Here is a 20,366-nt window from a genome sequence, read left to right as displayed (position 1 = left end):
GGTCTCTCAGGGGCACCGCTCTTACCTTTGTGTTAACGTCCACGATTATTTTGTTCAAGGGACTACTTTGCTCTCATCTATCTCCCCCTCCTCCAACAGTTTCCCTGGAGATGTGCACTCATAACACTGCAGACCAGCCATCCCATCCCGTCATCTATCCTGGAAGTGCTAATTACTCATTTCTTCCGATGACTATGGCATCAGCGCACACAAAAACGTGCCTTTCACGTGCTCCTCCTTGGCTGCGTTCCTGGGGTCTCATATCAGGCACAACAGGCTCAGAGATGATCTTTGCTTAGGAATGACGTTTTCACAGGAAAAATCGACAATAAAAACCAAACCACATCTATTCGCCCTCCTCGTTCTGGAAGATACCCACCACGTTACCTCCTCTCTTTAAGCAGACTCTTTCCCTGAAGGCCCCTCCAGCAGATGTATTTGAGGGAGAACACAGAAATAAGTCCCCAGCAACAAATGAGAAGTCAAGTTCAGCATCTGCACTTTCTTTCCCGTCTTAAATGTCCTCACTGAACACTCCGCACAAGTTTCGGGGTCTGTACAAGCCTGGTGAGTCCTCCCTCTCTCCACCCTACTGGGTGAACTTAAAATCTCCCAAGCATTGCAACAACCCAGATAATTCACCTGCTGCAGAGCGTGGTGGCTCCTGAAAGGCACCTTTCATGTGGCAGAAGTTTGGGTTAACCAGGGAGGTCACCACTGGGATGGAGGAGCAAGACTGGTTGGGTATAACCTGTCTTCATTACAGCATGTTGTGATAATACATGACGAATATTTTTACTTCTTTCGACCATTATTGCAAAGAGCAAAAAAACCTGGTACTGGCTGAGTATTGCCACATCTCCTCCTCAGTCCAGGATGCCCCAAAGCACTCACTTCTCCCAGGAAAACCCATGCAGAATGAACACAGAGATACCTGGGGGAGTGGAGTGAACTCTGTGGTCAGAGCAGGGCTCCACTAAGCTGGTCCGTGCACTCGGAAACCCTCGCACAGGACAACAGCTACATAAGGCTACAGAGAGTGTGCCAGGTATGACCTGCAGGTATCAGCCGTGGTTACGGCTCCTGCCATGTGTCACACCTTTTTCAGCAAAAGCCCACCTGTCTTGGAAGAGCTGCAACATCTAAAATGTGGTTTGCAAACCCTTCCCCTTCCCACCAGAGATCGAGGGGCTATTTTCAGTTGGTTTTGGGCTGGGATACCAAGGAGGCACCAGGTATGAAACCACCATTCCTGCAGATCCAGCCCAGGAGCCGAGCTATCACTCAGGCATGAGACGAGGTGGGAGGAATAAAACCAAACAACCAGAAGGCTGCGGGGAGCAGATATCGCTGCCCACGCTTCTGGTGGCGCTTGGACTTCCCAGATAGCACAAAGAATTTGTTTTTTAAAGCAGTTTCCGAGTTTAATGCCATTATTCTGACAGTCAGTCCCAAGCTCAGCAAGAGTGTGTCACACCTTAAGCGCAGCTTGTCTGCTTGGGAAAGCTACGGTGAGAAGTTTTACTGAATTAGAGAAAGCAACCTACAGGAGCTATCGACTTGGCCACTTTTTCTCAAGCCAGCAAAATGCAGTCTAGAATTTACTTGACACTTTATTGACAATAAATCAAATTTTGCCCTATGTAACCCATAAAAATGAATCAGGCATACAATACCTTGCAGTAGATTAGCGCTTTAAAAATAAATGCAACAGGGACTCGGATACCTCATTACTCCGTACCACTTACATTCCACAGTATTTTCCCTCCATAAAATAGCAGAGACACTAACAAGAAGTTACTCACTGAAATTAGGACCAGCATCTTGAGCATTCAGAGCATCCCCTGCCCTGCTCGTGTCTTGAACTGCATTAACTCACAGGAACAGAAGGCAACTGCTTCGCCCCACAAACCCAGGAGCAATTGCTCATGGAAAACCTTGGGGTCAGTGGGACTGCAGAAAGTAACCTGTTTCATGGGGTCATTTCAGTCGCTCACCTAGCCAGGATAATAATAGTTATAGCAGAAATTTAGTGGCTGAGACTGACAAGTCATTTGGCATTAGTCACCTTCACCTGTCTTCACCTGTCTTCACCTGTAATTCTGTTAAACGTTAACCTACCCGGTTAGTATGGTTATAGCAGGGTGCATCTCTACCTGAAGGCGATTTTTCCAAGGTGTACTAACAACTACATCAGTACTGGAAGGAAGAAGCTCCCTGGGACGGGGGTGGATGTACGGCTGCATCAGTACTGGAAGGAAAAGGCTCCCTGGGACGGGGGCGGGAAGCTCAGCCCCAGCGGAGGGCACACCCGAGTTGTGACTAAGCAAGAAAGCAGCCCTGGCATTTCCCTACTCATCTATAATCTAGATTATTTTCTGAGTCAGAAGCACCCAACGGATGTAAAGTACAGAAATAAACCAGCCAGCAGGTAGCAGTCTTTGCCTTGAACTTCTGGTTTTATAATCAGATTGGGGTTTTTTTATTACGAGTTTTTAAAACATTTGGGAACAAGGGTATGGCTGGTTTGACTTGATTGTAGCATCAAGCCTTTTACTCTTCTACTGTTCATTATGTATTAAAAACTCATTTACCATGATTGTGATGATGTACAGCACCATCGAGAACCAGGCCAGCAGCAGCTTTATCTAGAAGCAAGTCCATGACAGCAACGGTCCTCAAAATGGATTTTCATCTTAACAAGACATACGATGCCCGCTCTCCTGCTCTGCCTGCTGATGGGCAGCCCAAGCTCTACTTCCATCTCATTCCACTTTCCTAGAGCACCTCTAACTATCACTAAGGCAATTTTCTTCCCTCACAGGCTGCTTTGTGACACTGACTAACAGAATTCTCAGGTACTTAAAGGCACAACAGGTTTCATGGGGCCATTTCAGTCGCTCACCTAGCCAGGATAACAACAGTTAGAGCAGAAATTTAGTGGCTAAGACTGACAAGTCACTTGGAATTAGTCACCTTTGCCTGTCTTCAAAGGTGTTTTCTGAGCACTCCCCCACTCCCACACCCCACCTGCACACGCTTTAAAACGCACCAAGCACATATATGGCATGGAAGAAGTAAAAGAGAATGATATGTGTTGAAATTAAAGACAGGATGTTCTCTATTTTTAAGCTGGCTGACAAAAATAATGACTTACGCAGAAAGACTTGCCCTCAACCACGTGTCGCTGCTTTTCAAATTATCAGATTCAAGGAGCTTTAGACAGATGCTGAAACTTTATGTTACCATCTTATCTATGAACACTATCTTCTGTTTATTGCTCAAACTACTTCTTCACTGAAAATAGAACCACGTAATTCGCACGAAAACTACAGCCATTTTCAGGACTTGATGAAAACCTAAATATCAATTCACTAACATGCTTTTAACACTAATGCCAGGATTATTTTTTCTCCCCTGCTGCATACGCTTCATATTGTTGTTTTCTGAGCACACATGTACATGGTATTTATTCAGCAGCTGTCACGTAAGATACCAAACAGTTTCGCATAAACCCCACTCTCAATAAGTTAACATTTGGTGGCTGAAGTTCTCCAGAGAGAGGAGTTGTAATTGGACAAAAGCTTCTTTCATTCTTTGAGACACACTATGGGAGACCAAGAAAGCCCATTTCCCACATCTCACCCAAAACACGAACCTCCTCTGAAACAGAAGACGGGCAAAATCCTCCTGCCACCCCCCAAAAAACAACCTCTTACTAAACACTCAGGACACAGCTTTCCAGAGCAGGAAAACAAGCAGCATATCCCAACCAACATCACTTCTTTTTGGCTGTGGCAGCAGCCTAACCAGCAACCCCAATTTTGTGCCATAGCTCTCAACGTAGTGAGGATACCCAACAACGCGACTGTTTGATGGGAAATTTAAAGATCGGGTAAGCAGAGACTGCAGAGTTAATTCCCCTTGGCCGTATCAGTTTTTCCAATTGCTAGACACACATCACTTACTCTCTGGTTGTTTTTCATTAGGTGTTATTGATCTCACAAAATCCTGTGGTGTCATGAAAACCTCCGACTCGCCGTGCTCGTTTATGACTTTCAAAGTGGCGAAGTATCTGAAGATTTTGTCCGGCGTGGAGTAGGCTCTGATCCTGTTCTCGTATTCCATCACCTGGAGATGAAATTCAACCAGTGTTAGATGTGCACGGTTCCTCCCCAACACCTCCACAAGCACCTCAGTCCTCTGAAGGGTTTAGAAACCTAACAAAGTTGTGTGCAGCGACATTTGAAAGAAATAAAGGGTCAAAATCCCTCCTATCCTTAGCCTACCGGGAAAATAAGAAATATCAGCTCCTGATGTCCCAGGGTTAAGAAGAACAAATACAAAGAGTCTTTGCTACTCAGAAGTTTTGACTGTTCATGGTGGCAGGGAAAAAAACAAATGAACAACATCCCTGAAGGCGCTTTCAAACGTGAACGTAAAAAGCACCAGTATTACATCTGTGAATCTAAAGCAATTGAACATTTTAACCACAGTGTTGAAGGTCTGATTAATAAATGAAGTAAAAGCCTCAGAGAGCTGGGAGAGACCTTGACTTTCAAGCAGAGTCTTGGAACAAACTATCTGGAACCGCAGCTGGTTGCTCAGTCACCCAGCATCATTTTTTCCTCTTTTCTATCATGTTAGCAAAACCCTGCAGAAACATTCTTTACTCAGTCCACTGCTTCCCAATCTACCACTTGCTAACTCCCCCAGCAGTGATTATTTTGTACCTAGAACTGTTTTCCCCAACACACAGCTAGAATTTATCAAAGAGAACAGAAAGCTTTTATAAACAGAAATCCCAACGTAAGGCCGCAAGGGAGGAAAAAGGCACAAAGACCTACACTTCATTATGTATTAGAGAACTTTCCTTTGTAGTCCAGCTTTATTCCTGCATCACCCACCACGTTTAGCAGCCCATAATGTACTTGAAACCTTCAGTGCTCTGGCCAAGGGCCATGGGAGGAAGGGAAAAAAAGAGACCAGCTGGAAGAGAACAGGCAAGATCAAGGGTAGTGCCAAGGCATCTGCAGATCATTTATGGCTTTGGTCTTGTTCCAGCCTTGTCCTTCAACTCCAGCAACTTCTCCACCCTGATGTTTATCAGAAAGAAAACACCCTCTCTAATTTTTCTTATTTCTAATAAAAGAAGTCAAAGGCTTCTAATTCCCCAACCAAGGCTTAGATAAAGTAGCTGGCTGAAAGCAGAGCCTCTCTACCCTTGTTCCATCTCCCATCTCCAGCAAATGTGACCAGGGGACAAACAGAAGGTCTCACTGATATGGCTTTGACATCATTTAAAGCATTTCCCCTATTCTTCGTTGCATCGCCATCACTACTTTTACAATCAAGCCCATCAGGAGCACAGAACTGTCCTTGCGTTGACCACCACAACCAGCTCCCTGTTTCCTGCAGCCACCTGCACAGAGGAAAATTATCGTCACTTCTCCCTTTTCTTACGAGCCTTTGCACCTCGAATCAAGCTTTGCCTCGTTTTTATTGCTTCAGTCCATCAAGTCCTACAAAGATAAGTATCCCTAATCCTTTCCTTCAGCCCAGCTAGTTAAGACACACCTCTTCTACTCAACATCCCCAGTGCTTGCCGCAGACATTAGTCTTGACATTTCTGCCAGCAAAACCATGTTGCATCCCATTGGCCTTCACATCTGAACGGATTATTCCTGAGTCTGAGACCTCACTAAGATGCTACTGATGCCTGTTGCTGTCAGGCGCCTTTTTTCTCACTTCTAGAGTGTGAGCATTGCTGTTGTTCCTTGACTGACATCTTCACCAAGGCTCCTTCTTACCAGTCCAGCAACTTGACTGTGAAGTCTTGCCTATCCCAAGCTCAGGCTGATCCTCAAGATCCCTGCTTTATTTTATTGATGTTCAACAGTCTACGTTTTGCTTCGACTTCGGGCACAGCAATTTTCCAACACCCTTTCAGATCCACACCGCAACCTTTAAGTTCACCATGACCATCGCTTGCAACAGAAGCACAGCGTCTATTTATTACCTGGCCCTTTAGCCATCCTGCCTTCTATCCACGCATACTGCAAAATTCAAAGCTTCCTCAGGCACTCATGAAGATGCAATTTTGAACACATGGCTCAAAAAGCCACATAACAGGCTACAAAATGTCTCGTGTCTCAGTGCGCAGCACAAGAGCTCCAAACATCTGCAAACCCAGAGGTTTGTCCCCATACGGTCTGTGGCTTCCTGAGACTTATCAAAGTGGATTTGGGATTCCCCTCCTCCAATAAAAGCAGCTGAACACCCTTGCAAAAACAGGACCTAAGGGTGCAGCAGGTGGAGAGTTGCCTCATTTTGCCTTAGGTCTCAAAGCAGTATCAGACAGCAAAGTGGGAAGTTAAGGATTGTTAATAACCACCAGCTTCTGATGCAGTTTGCCACATCTGGCCAAAGAGCCAAGCTGACCTACTATCCCCATGAAAGCTCAAAGCAGCCCCTCTATCGCCACTGTGGTGTAAGAAATAGGTGTTACCTGTCAAGCGCTTTGAGTTTCAGAAGTGAATATTGTTATGTGCACCTACTCGAGGTTTTGTGGGAAGCTAATGGTTTAATTATTTGCAACCTTCTGAGTTGCAGCAATTAGCTGTGACATACACAAACCCCACAATTTTCAGGACAAATACATTCCTTACAAATTATGAGGAACAACGGTCTTGAATAACTCGCAATCTAGCCCAAAAAAGTACCATCTAAAATGCTTGCTTAATATCTCGCACGCTGTTCTCATCACAGCCAAAGTCACACTTCTTCCTTGAGCTTCCCCAGGAGAACTGAGCAAGAGCAGCCAACACTTCTCCCCTTTCGCCCGCAGCTGAACTCGCAATTACCTCATTTTTGCTAACATGATCTAATCAGCTGGCGAAACCTCACAAATATGCCGCAACCCGTCCCTCTCAGCTTTGAGACTGGATTCGGCGTGAAGCCAGATGAAGAAGGGAACAGCTGAGACCCTAAAACAGGAACAACTCGCTTATTCGAGCACAAAGTGGGCAATAATTTGGGTGCCCTGAAATCTCTATACAAAGGCAACGATAAAAGCAGGGGCATATGTATTGGAGTGGACACACCACCATTTGTGAGGGTTTTTTATTACACTCCTTCTAAACGATCTGGAGGCAAAATCATCCCAGACAAGTCTCTCCTCCCACCACCTCTCCCCTATGAAATACTCCAAGATACTTCTCCTGGCGAAGCGTGCAGGCAGACGGCTGCCTTCCCCCAGTCTGCAGCAGCCCCTGAGGCAGTGGATGCCAGCCAAAAGCTCACATCCTGCCCTCACAACTGCAGCCTCACTTAATCAGGGGCCTCCAGAAAGATATTATGTGACCAAAAAGGGAAGAGTCCCATTTTTGGCATTTATTACTAGAGTAGGGATGAGAGGAGAAAGATAAACAAGTAATCCTGCTGCTGACACAGTCAATGTTCATGAAATGAAATCCTGTGCAGACATGAAAATAAAGCTCAAAAATTAACATCTCGGTTCAATTCCACAGCATCACCAGGGCCTCCCTGATGTGCAGCAGAACGGGAACTCTGGCAGCCCAACTCCACCACACACATCTTAGCATCGCAATTCATTAATTTCTTTGGGTTTTCTACCGTAATGTACACTAAAATGAAGTCTTGGCACAACTAACACTCCAAAGGGAGCGTACCCGCAGCACCCAGCAACCACGGCAAGCGAGTCTTCATAAAGCAGTCCTAATGCCGCGTGCAAACTCTTTTTGGCGAATTAAATAACGTGTCAGCCCACCCACATCATGTATGACCGCTCATTAGCCTTCCAACTGCAAAAGCATTCAAACAATCTTTTCCTTCCCTCCTGTATGCAGGCAGGACCTACACACTGCACAGACTGTGAGGCAACACGTGCCCTGCAACCAGCCACACGCCGGCCCAGCCCCAGCAGGTGCCAAGTGATTTATATTTCAACTTCCTCTCCGCTGAATCACTGCCCAAAATAGCCATGTCACGCCTAATTTATTGTTTCACCACTAATCATCAGCTTCATTAAAAGCAACATCGCATAACAAACAAGCGTTAAACACTTTCTATTGAGCTTAATTTTTCTTTTTTCCTCACAGAAAACCCCACACTGTTTTCAATTAATTATGGGAAGAGTTGGAGAGGCATTTTACCGTGGGGTTTTTTGTTTGTTTTGGTTGTGTGGGCTTTTTTAATCATGTAGAAGAGTCAGAAAATCCCTGGGTGATCCACAAGTGACATGGGGATCAGCCCAACCTGACTCAGGCACACCTTCCTCTGTCATCTGAGCTGGAAACGTTCCAACATACCTGCTGAGATGAGTCACTGGGGCAACCACCGCCCAAACCCCAACTCACAACGGGGCTGCTCAAACTCAAACACGGACCTGGCATCTGGGAGAACACCGGTTACATCCTGAATTAAACGGAGCAAAAGCAACGCTGGCTTTCAGGGCACAGAAGGTACATTTTGTCATGCCATGGGCTGAGAAGGGATTCAGGCTGCACATTGTCCCCACCGGACCTCTCTGGCTCCGTCCCACGCCTGGCTTGCCTCTGGCTTGGAAAACGTGGCCACGTTCCTCCCTGCCTAGTATGGGAAGGAAAGAGTTGGTCAGCGCAGGCACGTCTCCTAACAACTGAAATAAGAGTTGCAAACAGACGCTCTCTGGCTTCCCCAGCCAGAAGCGACCAAGCCACGTAAGTCAAAAATCCATCATTACATCTCCTGTCTCAACAAGTGTTCTCGTTCAAAAAAGAAGAGCGTGGAAGAAGGTGGATCATTTCTTTGCTCTTGGCAACCTGCCTCCATCTGCTGACACTGGAAAAAATAACCTGCTTCTCTTGAGTGGTACTGGCAAGAGCCAAAATCTTGCTGAAGCTGTCAGAGCACCTGACACCCAGTTGCCAAGAAAATTAGCAGAAGCCGAGAACCCATATTCCTGGTCAATTCAGAATATCTCAGCATAATATCTCCCAACATCACTTCACTGAGCTACCACCAGCACGTCACAACAGGGAGGGTTTGGAGCCCCAAATACGGCAAGGCACTTGAAATTTCAAGTTGTGTTATCTGCTCTAACCAAGAACAGAATGTGATTCAGCAACTTCAAACAAAACCGCTCTTAATTTTTTATGAAAAGCTGTTAAGCCACTATACACAACCACCCACAATTTAACAGCTAATGAGATGCAGCCTCCAGAATACAGACTTGCAAATAATTACCAGAAGCAAATCATAGAGAAAGGAAGAGTGAAGAGCATATACTCCCATTCCCCTCTTTGGCAGTGCAAAGATATTAAATCATCAAACACAGCCCAATGAAAGTGACATCCAGACAGGTTTAAAAAATAGAACACTGCTGTCTGCCAGCTCTCAGTTACAGGATGCTCCATCAGACTAAATCATACAGCTTGTCACAACAGAGGTTACAGATAGTCCCAAACTAGTTGTCAGATGGTTCTGAGGAGCCCAAAGCTCTCAGGATTACCCAGTAGTGAAAGCAGGTCACAAGCTGACAATATAGTTCATTACTCAAGCTTTGCTCCTCTTGAAAATGTGTCTGATGTGAGAATTAAATAGGCATAAGCATTGAGAGACACAACTAACAACAAACAGGAAGCGAGGCTGTATTTCAACCACTAGATTTCCATGGAATAATTAAAGGAAAAATTAAACTACACCTTTCTTATAAGCCTCACTTCCACACTCATCCCTTACTCATCCTCCACACTCCGTATGTTCCCAGGATGGCCTCCGACACACACGTGCTGGCTGCCCTAGGTGGTTTGAAAGCTTTTGCACTGATTCCCTACTTCGCACGGCACATCCTCACAGCCATCAAGGCATTAGTCAGTGAGACACTTCTTGGACATTCAACCGCAGATAGGGAAACAGGTCCCCGTTTCAAAGCATCAGTGTGCTGCGCCTCCCAGATAAACAAGTTGAAGAAACTCAAAGTTGCATGCCAAGAAAACGGGCTCCCAAAACAGTGAGGTCCTTAGAAATACCCACGAGTACAGTGCAAAAGCCAGACATGCACCGTACCACAATCTGAATTAAATGTCCTGCAAGTTTTCGCCTCTTTTTTTTCTGCTGCAGTATGACAGCTGCAGGTGTCACACACCCGAGTTCGGTACCTTACGGTCCCTGAAGCCGGAACGCTTCTTCTTCTTCCCCTCCTGCTGAGCGTCCTCGCCGCCCGATGCGACTGCCTTTCCACCCTCAGCGCCGCTGCTCTCCTCCTCCTCCTCCTCATGCTTCACCTTCTCGCTCGGCTCTGCCCTCGGATCGTGTTTTACAGAGGACGAGTCTTCTGCGTAGGCCCTGTTCAAGGCAAAAGAAAACACAGATGCAGGGAATTATTAGAAGTAATGCTAAGGCTACAAAGATGGCCCTGCAAAGCAATTCTTGAAGGAAATGCTTGTTACGGTTCAGAGTGGAGGACCGCAAGGCAAAAGCAAAGAAGTCATCAGTCTTCTCGGAACGTTGTGTGCTTTTCCCTGCTGTGATTGAATTCCCACCCCCACGCCCCAAAACTTGAACTAATAATCACAGTAAACTTTTCCAGACCAAGAACACTGGAGCAAATCACTCAGGGAGTTATCGTACCCTTTCCCCAAAACTACACATACAAGAAAGATCAGGAAGGGCACACCATACCTCCTCTAGCGCTAAATGCCACCCCTGCTCCCCTAAAAAAAGATTGATATCAAGTGATAGAAACGTGTTTTACCATCAGCACTGCAGGATGTAGAAAGCACAGACTTTTTGTTTCAGCTCAGCTGATTTATTTCCCATCTCCAGCAGGTGACAACCTGTTTTATTTCCCTCTTCCACCAATGACTCTTCTAAACTCCGGTGCTAGAGGATTTGTGACAACAAAAACTGGAGTTGTTTATCCTCAAGCTGGAAATACAACTCTGGCAGAGCACAGGACCCTTTTTCCCTTGTTCGGATACAAAGATCTACAGCAACCCTGTTTACAGACCAACACTCAATACTCAAAATCAGTCTGTCTAAGCCGTGAGCAACTCAGAGAGTTGCAACTGGCAACAGGGTGGTTAAATAAAGAGCAGGATAAGTCCATAAGCCAAACAATGCTATGGCTTTCCTACTTCACTTGTAAAGCGGTTTATAACCAGACAGAGCTCAGACCACATTTACAGCAGTGAAATTATAATCTCTAAAGAAATGTTAACGTGTCACAAGCAACAAAGCAAATGGTTTGACAAAATCTTTTCCCTTTCTAAAGCATTCAAGAGCTCAAGCATCCCAGCCTGCCTGCAACTTAAGCAAAGCTGCCTTTACTTTGTGTTCCTGGTGATTTATTTTGGACTCATCACAGGGGACAGGGCCACTCAGTAGCCAGACAAAGGCTGGTGCTTTGGTACTCCCCGTAACTATGAATGAGGTCATTTGCAGCTTATTCAAAAAAGGTTGAAAACAAAAAAAAAAGGGTTTTTTAAGTCTTCCAAGTCATAAGCAAAAGGCTACACACATTTCATCCTACCAGTTTCCTGCAAAACAGAGATGTGGTGCATAAAATTAACAGGGAAGAGGCTGTGCCTCTCTCCTCAGCAATACACAGTTTGCAGCAATCTCAGCACATCATCTCCCAAGGAGCAGAAATAAGGTTAGGTGCTACTTAAATTAAATGCTATCGGAATAAAAGACAACTCACTCCTTACCAGCATCCAATAATTCACTAACAGCTATAGCACAGGATAGATGGGGGAGGGATAAAGAACTCGAATCCTTCCACAGCACTGGTGTGAAGAAAGAACTTTATTATGATAGGATAAACTCCCAAAGGACATAAGAACACAGTAAATCACAACAAAAGCAAATTAACTTTTGTTCATGTTGTGAGAACTACTGCAGCAAGGTACCAAAAGCACTGAACAAACACCAAGACCCCAGCATTGCTCTGAAATGCAATAACCCGCAGCACCACGGCTGGGTTATAGCAGTTCCAAGGTTCCTAGCTCACACTGGGACACAATACAATCACATCGCAAGGGTTTGATTTAATAGAACACAAAATGCTTGGTGAAGAGCAGTACTCATCACACCTTCTCACGCCAAATGGAGTCTAACACAGTATCACAGTATGTTTGGGATTGGAAGGGACCTCGAAAGATCATCTAGTCCAATCCCCCTGCTGGAGCAGGAACGCCTAGGTGAGGTCGCACAGGAACTTGTCCAGGCGGGTTTGAATGTCTCCAGGGAAGGAGACTCCACAACTCCCCTGGGCAGCCTGGTCCAGGCTCTGTCACCCTCACCATGAAGAAGTTTTTTCTCAAATTTAAGTGGAACCTCTTGTGTTCCAGGTTGATCCCATTACTCCTTGTCCTATCATTGTTTGCCACTGAGAAGAGTCTGGCTCCATCCTCACGGCACTCACCCTTTATATATTTATAAACATTAATAAGGTCACCCCTCAGTCTCCTCCAAACTAAAGAGACCCAGCTCCCTCAGCCTTTCCTCACACGGGAGATGCTCCACTCCCTTAATCATCTTTGTTGCCCTACGCTGGACTCTCTCCAGCAGTTCCCTGTCCTTCTGGAACTGAGGGGCTCAGAACTGGATACAATATTCCAGACGGGGCCTCACCAGGGCGGAGTAGAGGGGAAGGAGGACCTCTCTCGATCTACTGACAACCCCTCTTGTAATACACCCGAGGATGCCATTGGCCTTCCTGGCCACAAGGGCCCAGTGCTGGCTCATGGTCATCCTGTTGTCCACCAGGACCCCCAGGTCCTTTTCCCCCTATACTGCTCTCTAATATGTAATTTCCCAACCTATACTGGAACCTGGGATTGTTCCTGCCCAGATGCACACCAGCTTTTCCTTTCTGAAAAGGTCCTGAGCCTTTATTTGCCAATAGGTTTTTGTAAGTTTTATAGCAAAGCACCATTGTTAAGACATCAATTGAATCAAACTTTCAGAGACAGGCTCCAAACCCGAGTCCTCCACGAGCACCTTCAGATAAAGAAATTAATTCCCCCAGAAGTACCAGGCAGCTGCTGCGTCTCTCGGAGCACGAAGCCCATGCTGGCACGTCTCCTGAAGCCTTTCCTGAAAGTTTAATCCGCCTCGGCACATCCTCACGGGGTTGTGGGTTTGGCTGGTGTGCAGGTTGCTGGAAGATGCCGTTGCCAGCTGAGGCTGCACCAGCAGTGCTGACACGAAAAGCCCTTGTGTAGGCAGGACACCCGTCTTAAGTAACTCTGAGAGAATCTCTTGGGAAAAGGTCCCAGGGACAGAAAAGCAGCAGAAAAATTGATTGCTTATCTACCCAACCAAACTAATCCCTATTAAACATGCCAGAGAATAGCTGTATCAGTAAGGATTTGCTCCTGTAATGCTTGACTGGCAGCTAGCAAGCCAGAGAAGAATAGATGAAATTCAAAATCAAACATTTCCAGCAAAGCCTACGTGTTCCTTCAGTCCATCACACTGTCAAGCCAGCTGGCTACAGTGATACCAATGCAGGCTGATTAGAGTTGGCTTCCCCCCTTCTAGTTTATCCAGGTGATTAACTCTGCTCTACAGTTAGATCACCATCCACGCACACAAGTAAAATTACCTATGAGAATAAAAGCAGAATTTGTGGTCTACTTCTCAAAAAGCACAATCCTACTTCTCAATTTGTAGTCTACTTCTCAAGCAAGGTTTCAAATAGTACCCGCTATTCCTCACGTCCAGGCCGCAGTCTCAGCTACTCACTGAATTAACCACGGAAGGATCTGCCCCCTACACACACCTACAACTCCTTGTATTTTATACCCTGCACAACCACGCTCTGTTGAAATCCTTGGCTTCCAACAACTGCATCTTCCATACTGCACCCACATAAAAGAGACTTTCAATGCAGATGTCAGCGTACGGCTGGAAAAACCTCACGGCTCCACGAATACCCACCATCCTTGCTGGACGGCCGGGAGCAAGGGAGACTCTCCACCTCCTTTTTTGATGAGACTGACTTTCCAATGGTGTTGCTACAGCTTCTGCACAGAAGGGAAATGAAAATACAAAGGCTCCCTTCACCGTGGGCCAGGATTAGCTGCTGGTCTCTCTCCGTGGCTGCCACGCTTCCCAGTCCCTTCATGCTTGTTTTCCTCCCTCTGCAAATTAAATTTGAGGCAAAGGCTGTATTTCCCACCTACTCAGTCATTTCTTCTCTTAACCCGTAGAGAAAGCCAACAATCAAGCCTAAGATTAGGTTCATCATCCCTGAAGAAAACCACCTAGCTATCACAGAGGGCTGCTCAACACTAATTCTCACTTAAAAAATTGTCCTTTGAGAAAGCCAAATGCATGCAACCACACGATGTACATTCACGGGGAATCCTGGGGCTCACACCAGGCACTGGCACAACACACCACAGTGGTAGCTCTTCCAGTTAGAGAAATCACAATCTCTCACTTGAAAACTTTCTTCCTCGAGCGAGAGAAGCAGAACAGTGTGCTAAAAATCACAAAGCTCTGTGCCAGAGATAACAGCGCTCAGTCATTCTAATCCTGAAGGCAGTAGAAAAGTACTTGGCTATCAGATGCTATTCAGTCGCAGAAGGAAATGTACGGGATCTAACAAAAAACGGCACACTCCGGAGTTAGCAAGGACATTGTCACCCAGCAAGAAGCAGGACAGGAGTCCTGCCTGACAGATGTGTCCTTCAGTTGACTGGGGTTACCGTTCTCCATGGACATAAACATCTGGAGACACTTCAGGTTTAGAAGCCACTTGAAGCTTCAGACTTTATATTGAAATGCAAAAGCAAGCTGGGACACAACATTCATAGGCAACCACCAGGCACTGGGAATACTTGCAGTGAGGAGCCTTGCAGTCTCATACTCAGCTCAAACATACTCAACTAAATTAGTTGGCTGAAACTTTAACACAAAATTAACCAAAAGTGATTAAGATCCACAGTCCGATTTTTCAGGATCACACCCCACTCATGGGACTTTTTACTTGTTTTGCTTCCTTCCTCGTCTTTTACGGTACTTCACACTGATGTAAATCAGCACAACAAATTAGTGTGTTCATTGCAGTTTTTGCCACCAAAATTAGGACAGATTCCAGAGATGAGTGTGAACAATTAGATTGAGGAGACAGCTCTGGATATCAGCCTTAGCCCAAAATAGATCCAAGAACGTAAGGAGACTGCAGGGTAGTCCATGAGATGTGCACATCTTTCCTTCCACCCCAGCCAGCAACGGGAATGTCCCCTCAGAAAGCACCTCCTTGTGCGCTCCAACGAAGAACTGGACTAGGTGGAGCAGACCCAATGGGCTGCAGGAACAGTCAAGGCTCCAGAACATGCTGCTGCAAAAACTCACCTTAACATGCTTAAGGACACCCTAAGGAAAAAGATATTGAGGAAAGAAGGAGAAGCCTGTGCATACGTATGTTTACATACACAGAAAGCACTAACACACATTAACAAACACAGTAACTGTAGGTGTTGGTGTGGAGTTGAGCTGACACCAGGGGGAGCGTTCAAGATGGTAAAGGGGCTGGTGTAATCCAGACTGAGACAAAGCAGCTCAATTCCTGCCACGTCACAGTGGATCAGGTCAGTTACGATCCCTGCAGGGCAGGGTTGCTCAGTGCATACGCTCAGCTCTGTCCTTGGAGAAGAGAAGTTGAGAGGGGATCTGATCAATGCTTATAAACATCTCCAGGGTGGGTGTCAAGCGGATGGACCAGACTCTGTTCAGTGGTGCGCAACGCCAGGGTGAGGGGCAATGGGCACAGACTGTAACACAGGAGAGTCCATCTGAACATGAGGAGAAACTTCTTTGCTGGGAGGTGCCAGAGCCTGGCCCAGGCTGCCCAGAGCGGGTGTGGAGTCTCCTTCTCTGGGACATTCAAACCTGCCTGGACGTGACCCTGTGTGATCTGCTCTGGTGACCCTGCTTTAGTAGGGGGGTTGGCCTGGATGATCTCCAGAGATCCTTTCAGCCCCAGTCTGCGATTCTGTGTAAGGACACTGCGATCAGCTGCTGGGGAGGGTTTATTCCACCACCGCTCTCTCCATCACCAGCAAATTGCTAAAAATAGGTGAGACAGCTGCCTGTCAGGACCAGCTCAGAGGCACCCAGTCCTGCCTTGGCAGCAGAACAAGCCGATTCCTCACGCTCCCTCCCACTCACCTCCACCACGGCCCAGTTTAGGCACCAGCACGTGGGCGCAGACGGACAGGCCAGCGCTCGAGGACCTTCAGGTGCCTTGAAGAAGATGAACCTGAGTGCTGGTTGCTTTCAGTCACAGCTGGAACTCACCTCATATTTGCTCCTGGGCAAATGCAGGCAGGACCAGCAAGGGAATGGAATAAAACAGTGAGGGTGGCAGGGATAGCGTGAAGCATAACACAGGATGACCATGTACGCCTGGTAAGATCACAGCTGGCATCCTCTTCTCTATCCCTGGTCCCCCCGCAAAAGACAGCAAGCTCACTGCTGTCAGTCACCAGCATCGCTTTTTAAACAACAAAAACACAGGTTGAAAGAATAAGGAAGGCAAAGTCTCCAATGCCACAAGCTTTTTAAGGTGCCCTCAAACACAAAACACCCTTGCTTTCCACTTTTTTACAATACTTGAGGGTTTGTATAAGCCTGGCTTTATCGGTTTGAAATTACAAGTCAGATCAACAGGTACAAGTAAGTCTGACTTAGAATGGCAGCTACCAACTGCTGAAGATGATTTTATTGGGTATTCAAAGTTTATACCCAAGGGTGAGAAGAATGCCCTAACTGTTAAAAGATACAAGTGAAAAAGCTCCCAACTTGAGTTCAGAAGAAGCAAGCCACGGAGAAACAAGGAAACAGAAAAGATGGGAGAGAAAATTAAATATACTCCGTATAAATAGAAAGCTAGATACTGTAGAAAATTGATAAGGGATCTAGAAGGACGCAAGGAAGAAGCAATGAGAGAACACGATCTTTTTATTGTCCAAGTTATCAGAAACAACAAGGAGCGTGTAATAAATTGAGATTACTGTTTACTGTGTTATTGGAAGTGCCATAACGATATATTTCCAAGTGAACACTTAGACTGTTTATAATGCTTTATATTCTGTATGTCCTGATCTTCCCAAGAGACAGCACAGACAGACTCTCTCCACTGGAATGTCAGTGAAGGTCCATACAACACAGCAACACTAGAGAAATGTGTTTCCTACTCGTGTCTTTCTAAAGGTTTCTGCAGAAGTTTGAGGTTTAGTCTTATGAAGAGTTGGTTGAGACTCCCTGCCCAACTGCTGTTATATTCAGTAAGCCTTAGCTCATCGCTATTAATATTGAAAGAGTAAAACAGGGCAATAGGTGTTATCACAGGCCTGTTACTTAGACAAGACTAATGTTGGACAGAGAAGACAAGATGATCTAGGCTTGCTAATTAAAGCACAGTAAAGAAGAATTTCATGACAGTCAACAAGGGCTTATGGAAAATAAGTCTTATGCTAAATAGATGCCATTTCTTGATGAGATTACCAGTTGTTGACAACTGCTTTAGCATTCGCTTAATGAATGCAAGTTCTCACACTGTATTATTCTGCTTGCCACTGAATGATATTGTGGTTAATAAGCCAGAGCAACACAAAAATCAACACAAAACATTCAGTGGATTAAAAACTAGCTAATAACATGCTTCAAAATGTGAGCATTTGATCATCAACGAGTGGCTGAGCTCCTCCCAAGCTCTGCCAAGGGTGAGTTCCTGGTCCTATGCCACCTCTCTTATTAATGAGCTAGAGAATAAAGTCCCCGGGTCCCCAGCCATCTATCAATAAAGATTCAGAGAGCACTAGAAATTACAGTCTCGCTTGCTGGGTAAGCTGAGCACAAGCACACAATACCCACCAAAACATCTGAAAAGCAAGAGGAACAGTCATGCACAACGAGCACAGATGTCTTTACGTGACATTAACGCCTGTGAAAGACACTTTGGGCTTCAGTGGATCATCGGTTGATTGTAACTCCTGGCAAATCATCGCAGGCTTACGGACAAACGCAAACCTTGTGTGTACAAGTACAGGAGTCTCAAATCAAGTCTAACTATTAAATACCGCTCTTGTTTGGCACCCTCTTAGGCTACTGTGCTCAGGCTCTTCAGCTTTTAAGCATTTCTTTTTTTCTCTAAGTCCTACTCAATCAAAAGCCACAAATTAAATATTTAGTAGGGTAAGTTTTTTGAAGTCAAAGAGCTTACTCCTCCCAAGCTGAGATGAAGGAGTAAATTGATCATAGCTTGTGTTCCTGGTAGAGGAGCAAGCTGAAAAGCTCTGGAACCTAATAACAAAGCCAAGAAATGGGTGAAGGGAGGAACCAGCATACTCGGAGGCTGAGAATAACACAGAGCCTAGTTCACAGTGACGATAATGAGCCATTTCCCTGATGTACAGATTCTGTGCCCTCAATGGTTTCTAAAAAAAAAAAAATAATAAAAATCAAGACTGAGTGGGCTCCTCCTGCTGACTTAGGGGGAAATAAGCTCGAGCTCAAGCAGAGCTCAGCTGAGGCAAGCCAAGTAATTCTGGGAATTGTCTGTGTTACATCTACCTGCACCTTCAGCAATTGAGGAGCTCATTTGCACAGAAGCACTATTCACTTCCCAGGCACGTTATACATACCAAGTGTGCATACGTGATGTTATACACATCAAATATTAACTGAACAGAAACTGATGTGCACCGGAGAAAAATGCTGAAAGTTATAAGTTCCTTGAAAATATTTAGTTTCCCTGTAAGGAGAGGCAAATCAGGTCTCTATACTAACATAAAACGTGAACATGAGTTCATTAATCCAAAACACACTGTTTTCCATTTAGTTTAACTATCCTGTATCTATAATTAAGCATTGTGAAGAACTTTTAAGAGACCAGCTCCAGCACCCAGTTATCTGGCAGGGAGGGAACGTGAATTCTCACCAGCATCTGTTCCCTCTCCCAAACCATCCACATCAATGCAACAAGCCATTAAGAGAAGATGTGCTACGACATTAATCACTGCAGCACCTGCTTTTGTTGTGCAGACTACAGAGTCAGTCCTGCGAGGCAATAAGAAATGGGTGAGCTTATTCGCATGCAGAGAGCAAAGCAGGTGTTTCCACACCAGAGCGTTTTACAGGCTCCCAACAAGAGTGTTTCTCTACCTGACCGCGCTGCTCCATCCATCTTCATTTCCATTGAGGACACCAGAACACAAGAGAGCAAATGTACAGCTATGGTAAGCGGTGTCGCCCAAGGTTTGAAGCACTATAAAATAATTCTCTAGAAATAGAGAGGAACTCGAGGTGGTGAGCGGGAAGAAGTGTGCTTCAGGCATCTGACCACTGACTCTCACAGCTAGAACATGTTAGATGGGGTTATTTAAATGCAGGGGACACCTTATTGCTTTGGGTACCTAAAGGAGTGTGAAACCTTTAATTGGCTAACGGGAAATGGTATGGAGGTTACAAGATCCCTTGTGGAGGAAATGAGATCCCTTCAGACTTCTTAATTCCCCTGAAACCCCATCTTCAGCTACAAGCAGAGAGTAGGGGAAGATCTCAGGAGGTCAGTGGCAGGAACAACCCAGCACAGCTCTCAGGCCAGACTGAACTCACACCTGAAAGAGCAGAGAAAGTCATTCAAATTCAACTGCAAGTCAAGGAGGGGCCAATTCCCTGCTATGTCTATATAAATACCAATTTTAAACTGTTCTGCTCTGACAAACTCCATGGTATTTAATAGCATTATTCCCTTCCCAGCCAGTACCTCATGCAATCCCTCAGCTGTTCTGGCAGAGTGAAAATAGATGGGCTGCATCACCTTGGAAAAAAGCCACCTCAACCTCACAAGCCTTTTGTTCTCTTCAGCTGACCCCACAAGCAGCGATAACACACCACCCCACCAAATAAAAGCACATGGAGCTTCTACCAGAAAGTCTCAGCAGCAGCCAACTGCAGGAGACAGCTCAAGCTGGAGAGGTTTACCTAAGTAAAAAGTGATTAAAAAACCCCCATGGCTGGGCTAACATCTGTTCTAAGCTTTAATTAATGAACATTATGCCCATCTCTAGTTTTCTCTTTGCTTCCTCCCCACAGATCCAACCTTTAGCACAGCCCAGGAAGCAGCTGGGCCAGTGGGTGATGGTGGACACTGAACATCATAAGAAAGGTGACAGCCATGGCAAGACTAGACCTGAAAAAGGTGACACTCAATGACTGCATTGGCACTTCCAAATCAGGAACTAATCAAAACTAAGCAATAGTTACAACTTCTGTGCTTCCTCTGTTGAGCCAGAAAGTTATTTCCCTACTCAGTTCCCAAATGATGTGACTTCTTGGAGAGATGC

The 20,366-nt window shown here is 45.6% G+C and overlaps 1 protein-coding gene across 3 annotated transcripts in view; it reads right to left on the bottom strand.

Annotated features, from left to right (window-relative positions):
- MICU1 (mitochondrial calcium uptake 1) overlaps positions 1-20,366 on the bottom strand; it is a 97,085-nt gene that overhangs the window by 60,081 nt on the left and 16,638 nt on the right. For all 3 annotated transcript variants that reach the window (XM_065843265.2, XM_065843264.2, XM_065843267.2), the window contains 2 exons: positions 10,161-10,347; positions 3,969-4,131 (listed from right to left, as the gene is read on the bottom strand). In XM_065843265.2, coding sequence (XP_065699337.1) covers positions 3,969-4,131; positions 10,161-10,347 — 350 coding nt within the window. The remainder of the gene's footprint in view (positions 1-3,968; positions 4,132-10,160; positions 10,348-20,366) is intronic.

This window comes from Patagioenas fasciata, chromosome 8 (assembly GCF_037038585.1).
Source record: "Patagioenas fasciata isolate bPatFas1 chromosome 8, bPatFas1.hap1, whole genome shotgun sequence".
Lineage (NCBI taxonomy): Eukaryota > Metazoa > Chordata > Aves > Columbiformes > Columbidae > Patagioenas > Patagioenas fasciata.
The sequence above is the reverse complement of the archived record's forward strand: the minus strand, read 5'-3'. Positions and strand labels throughout refer to the sequence as shown.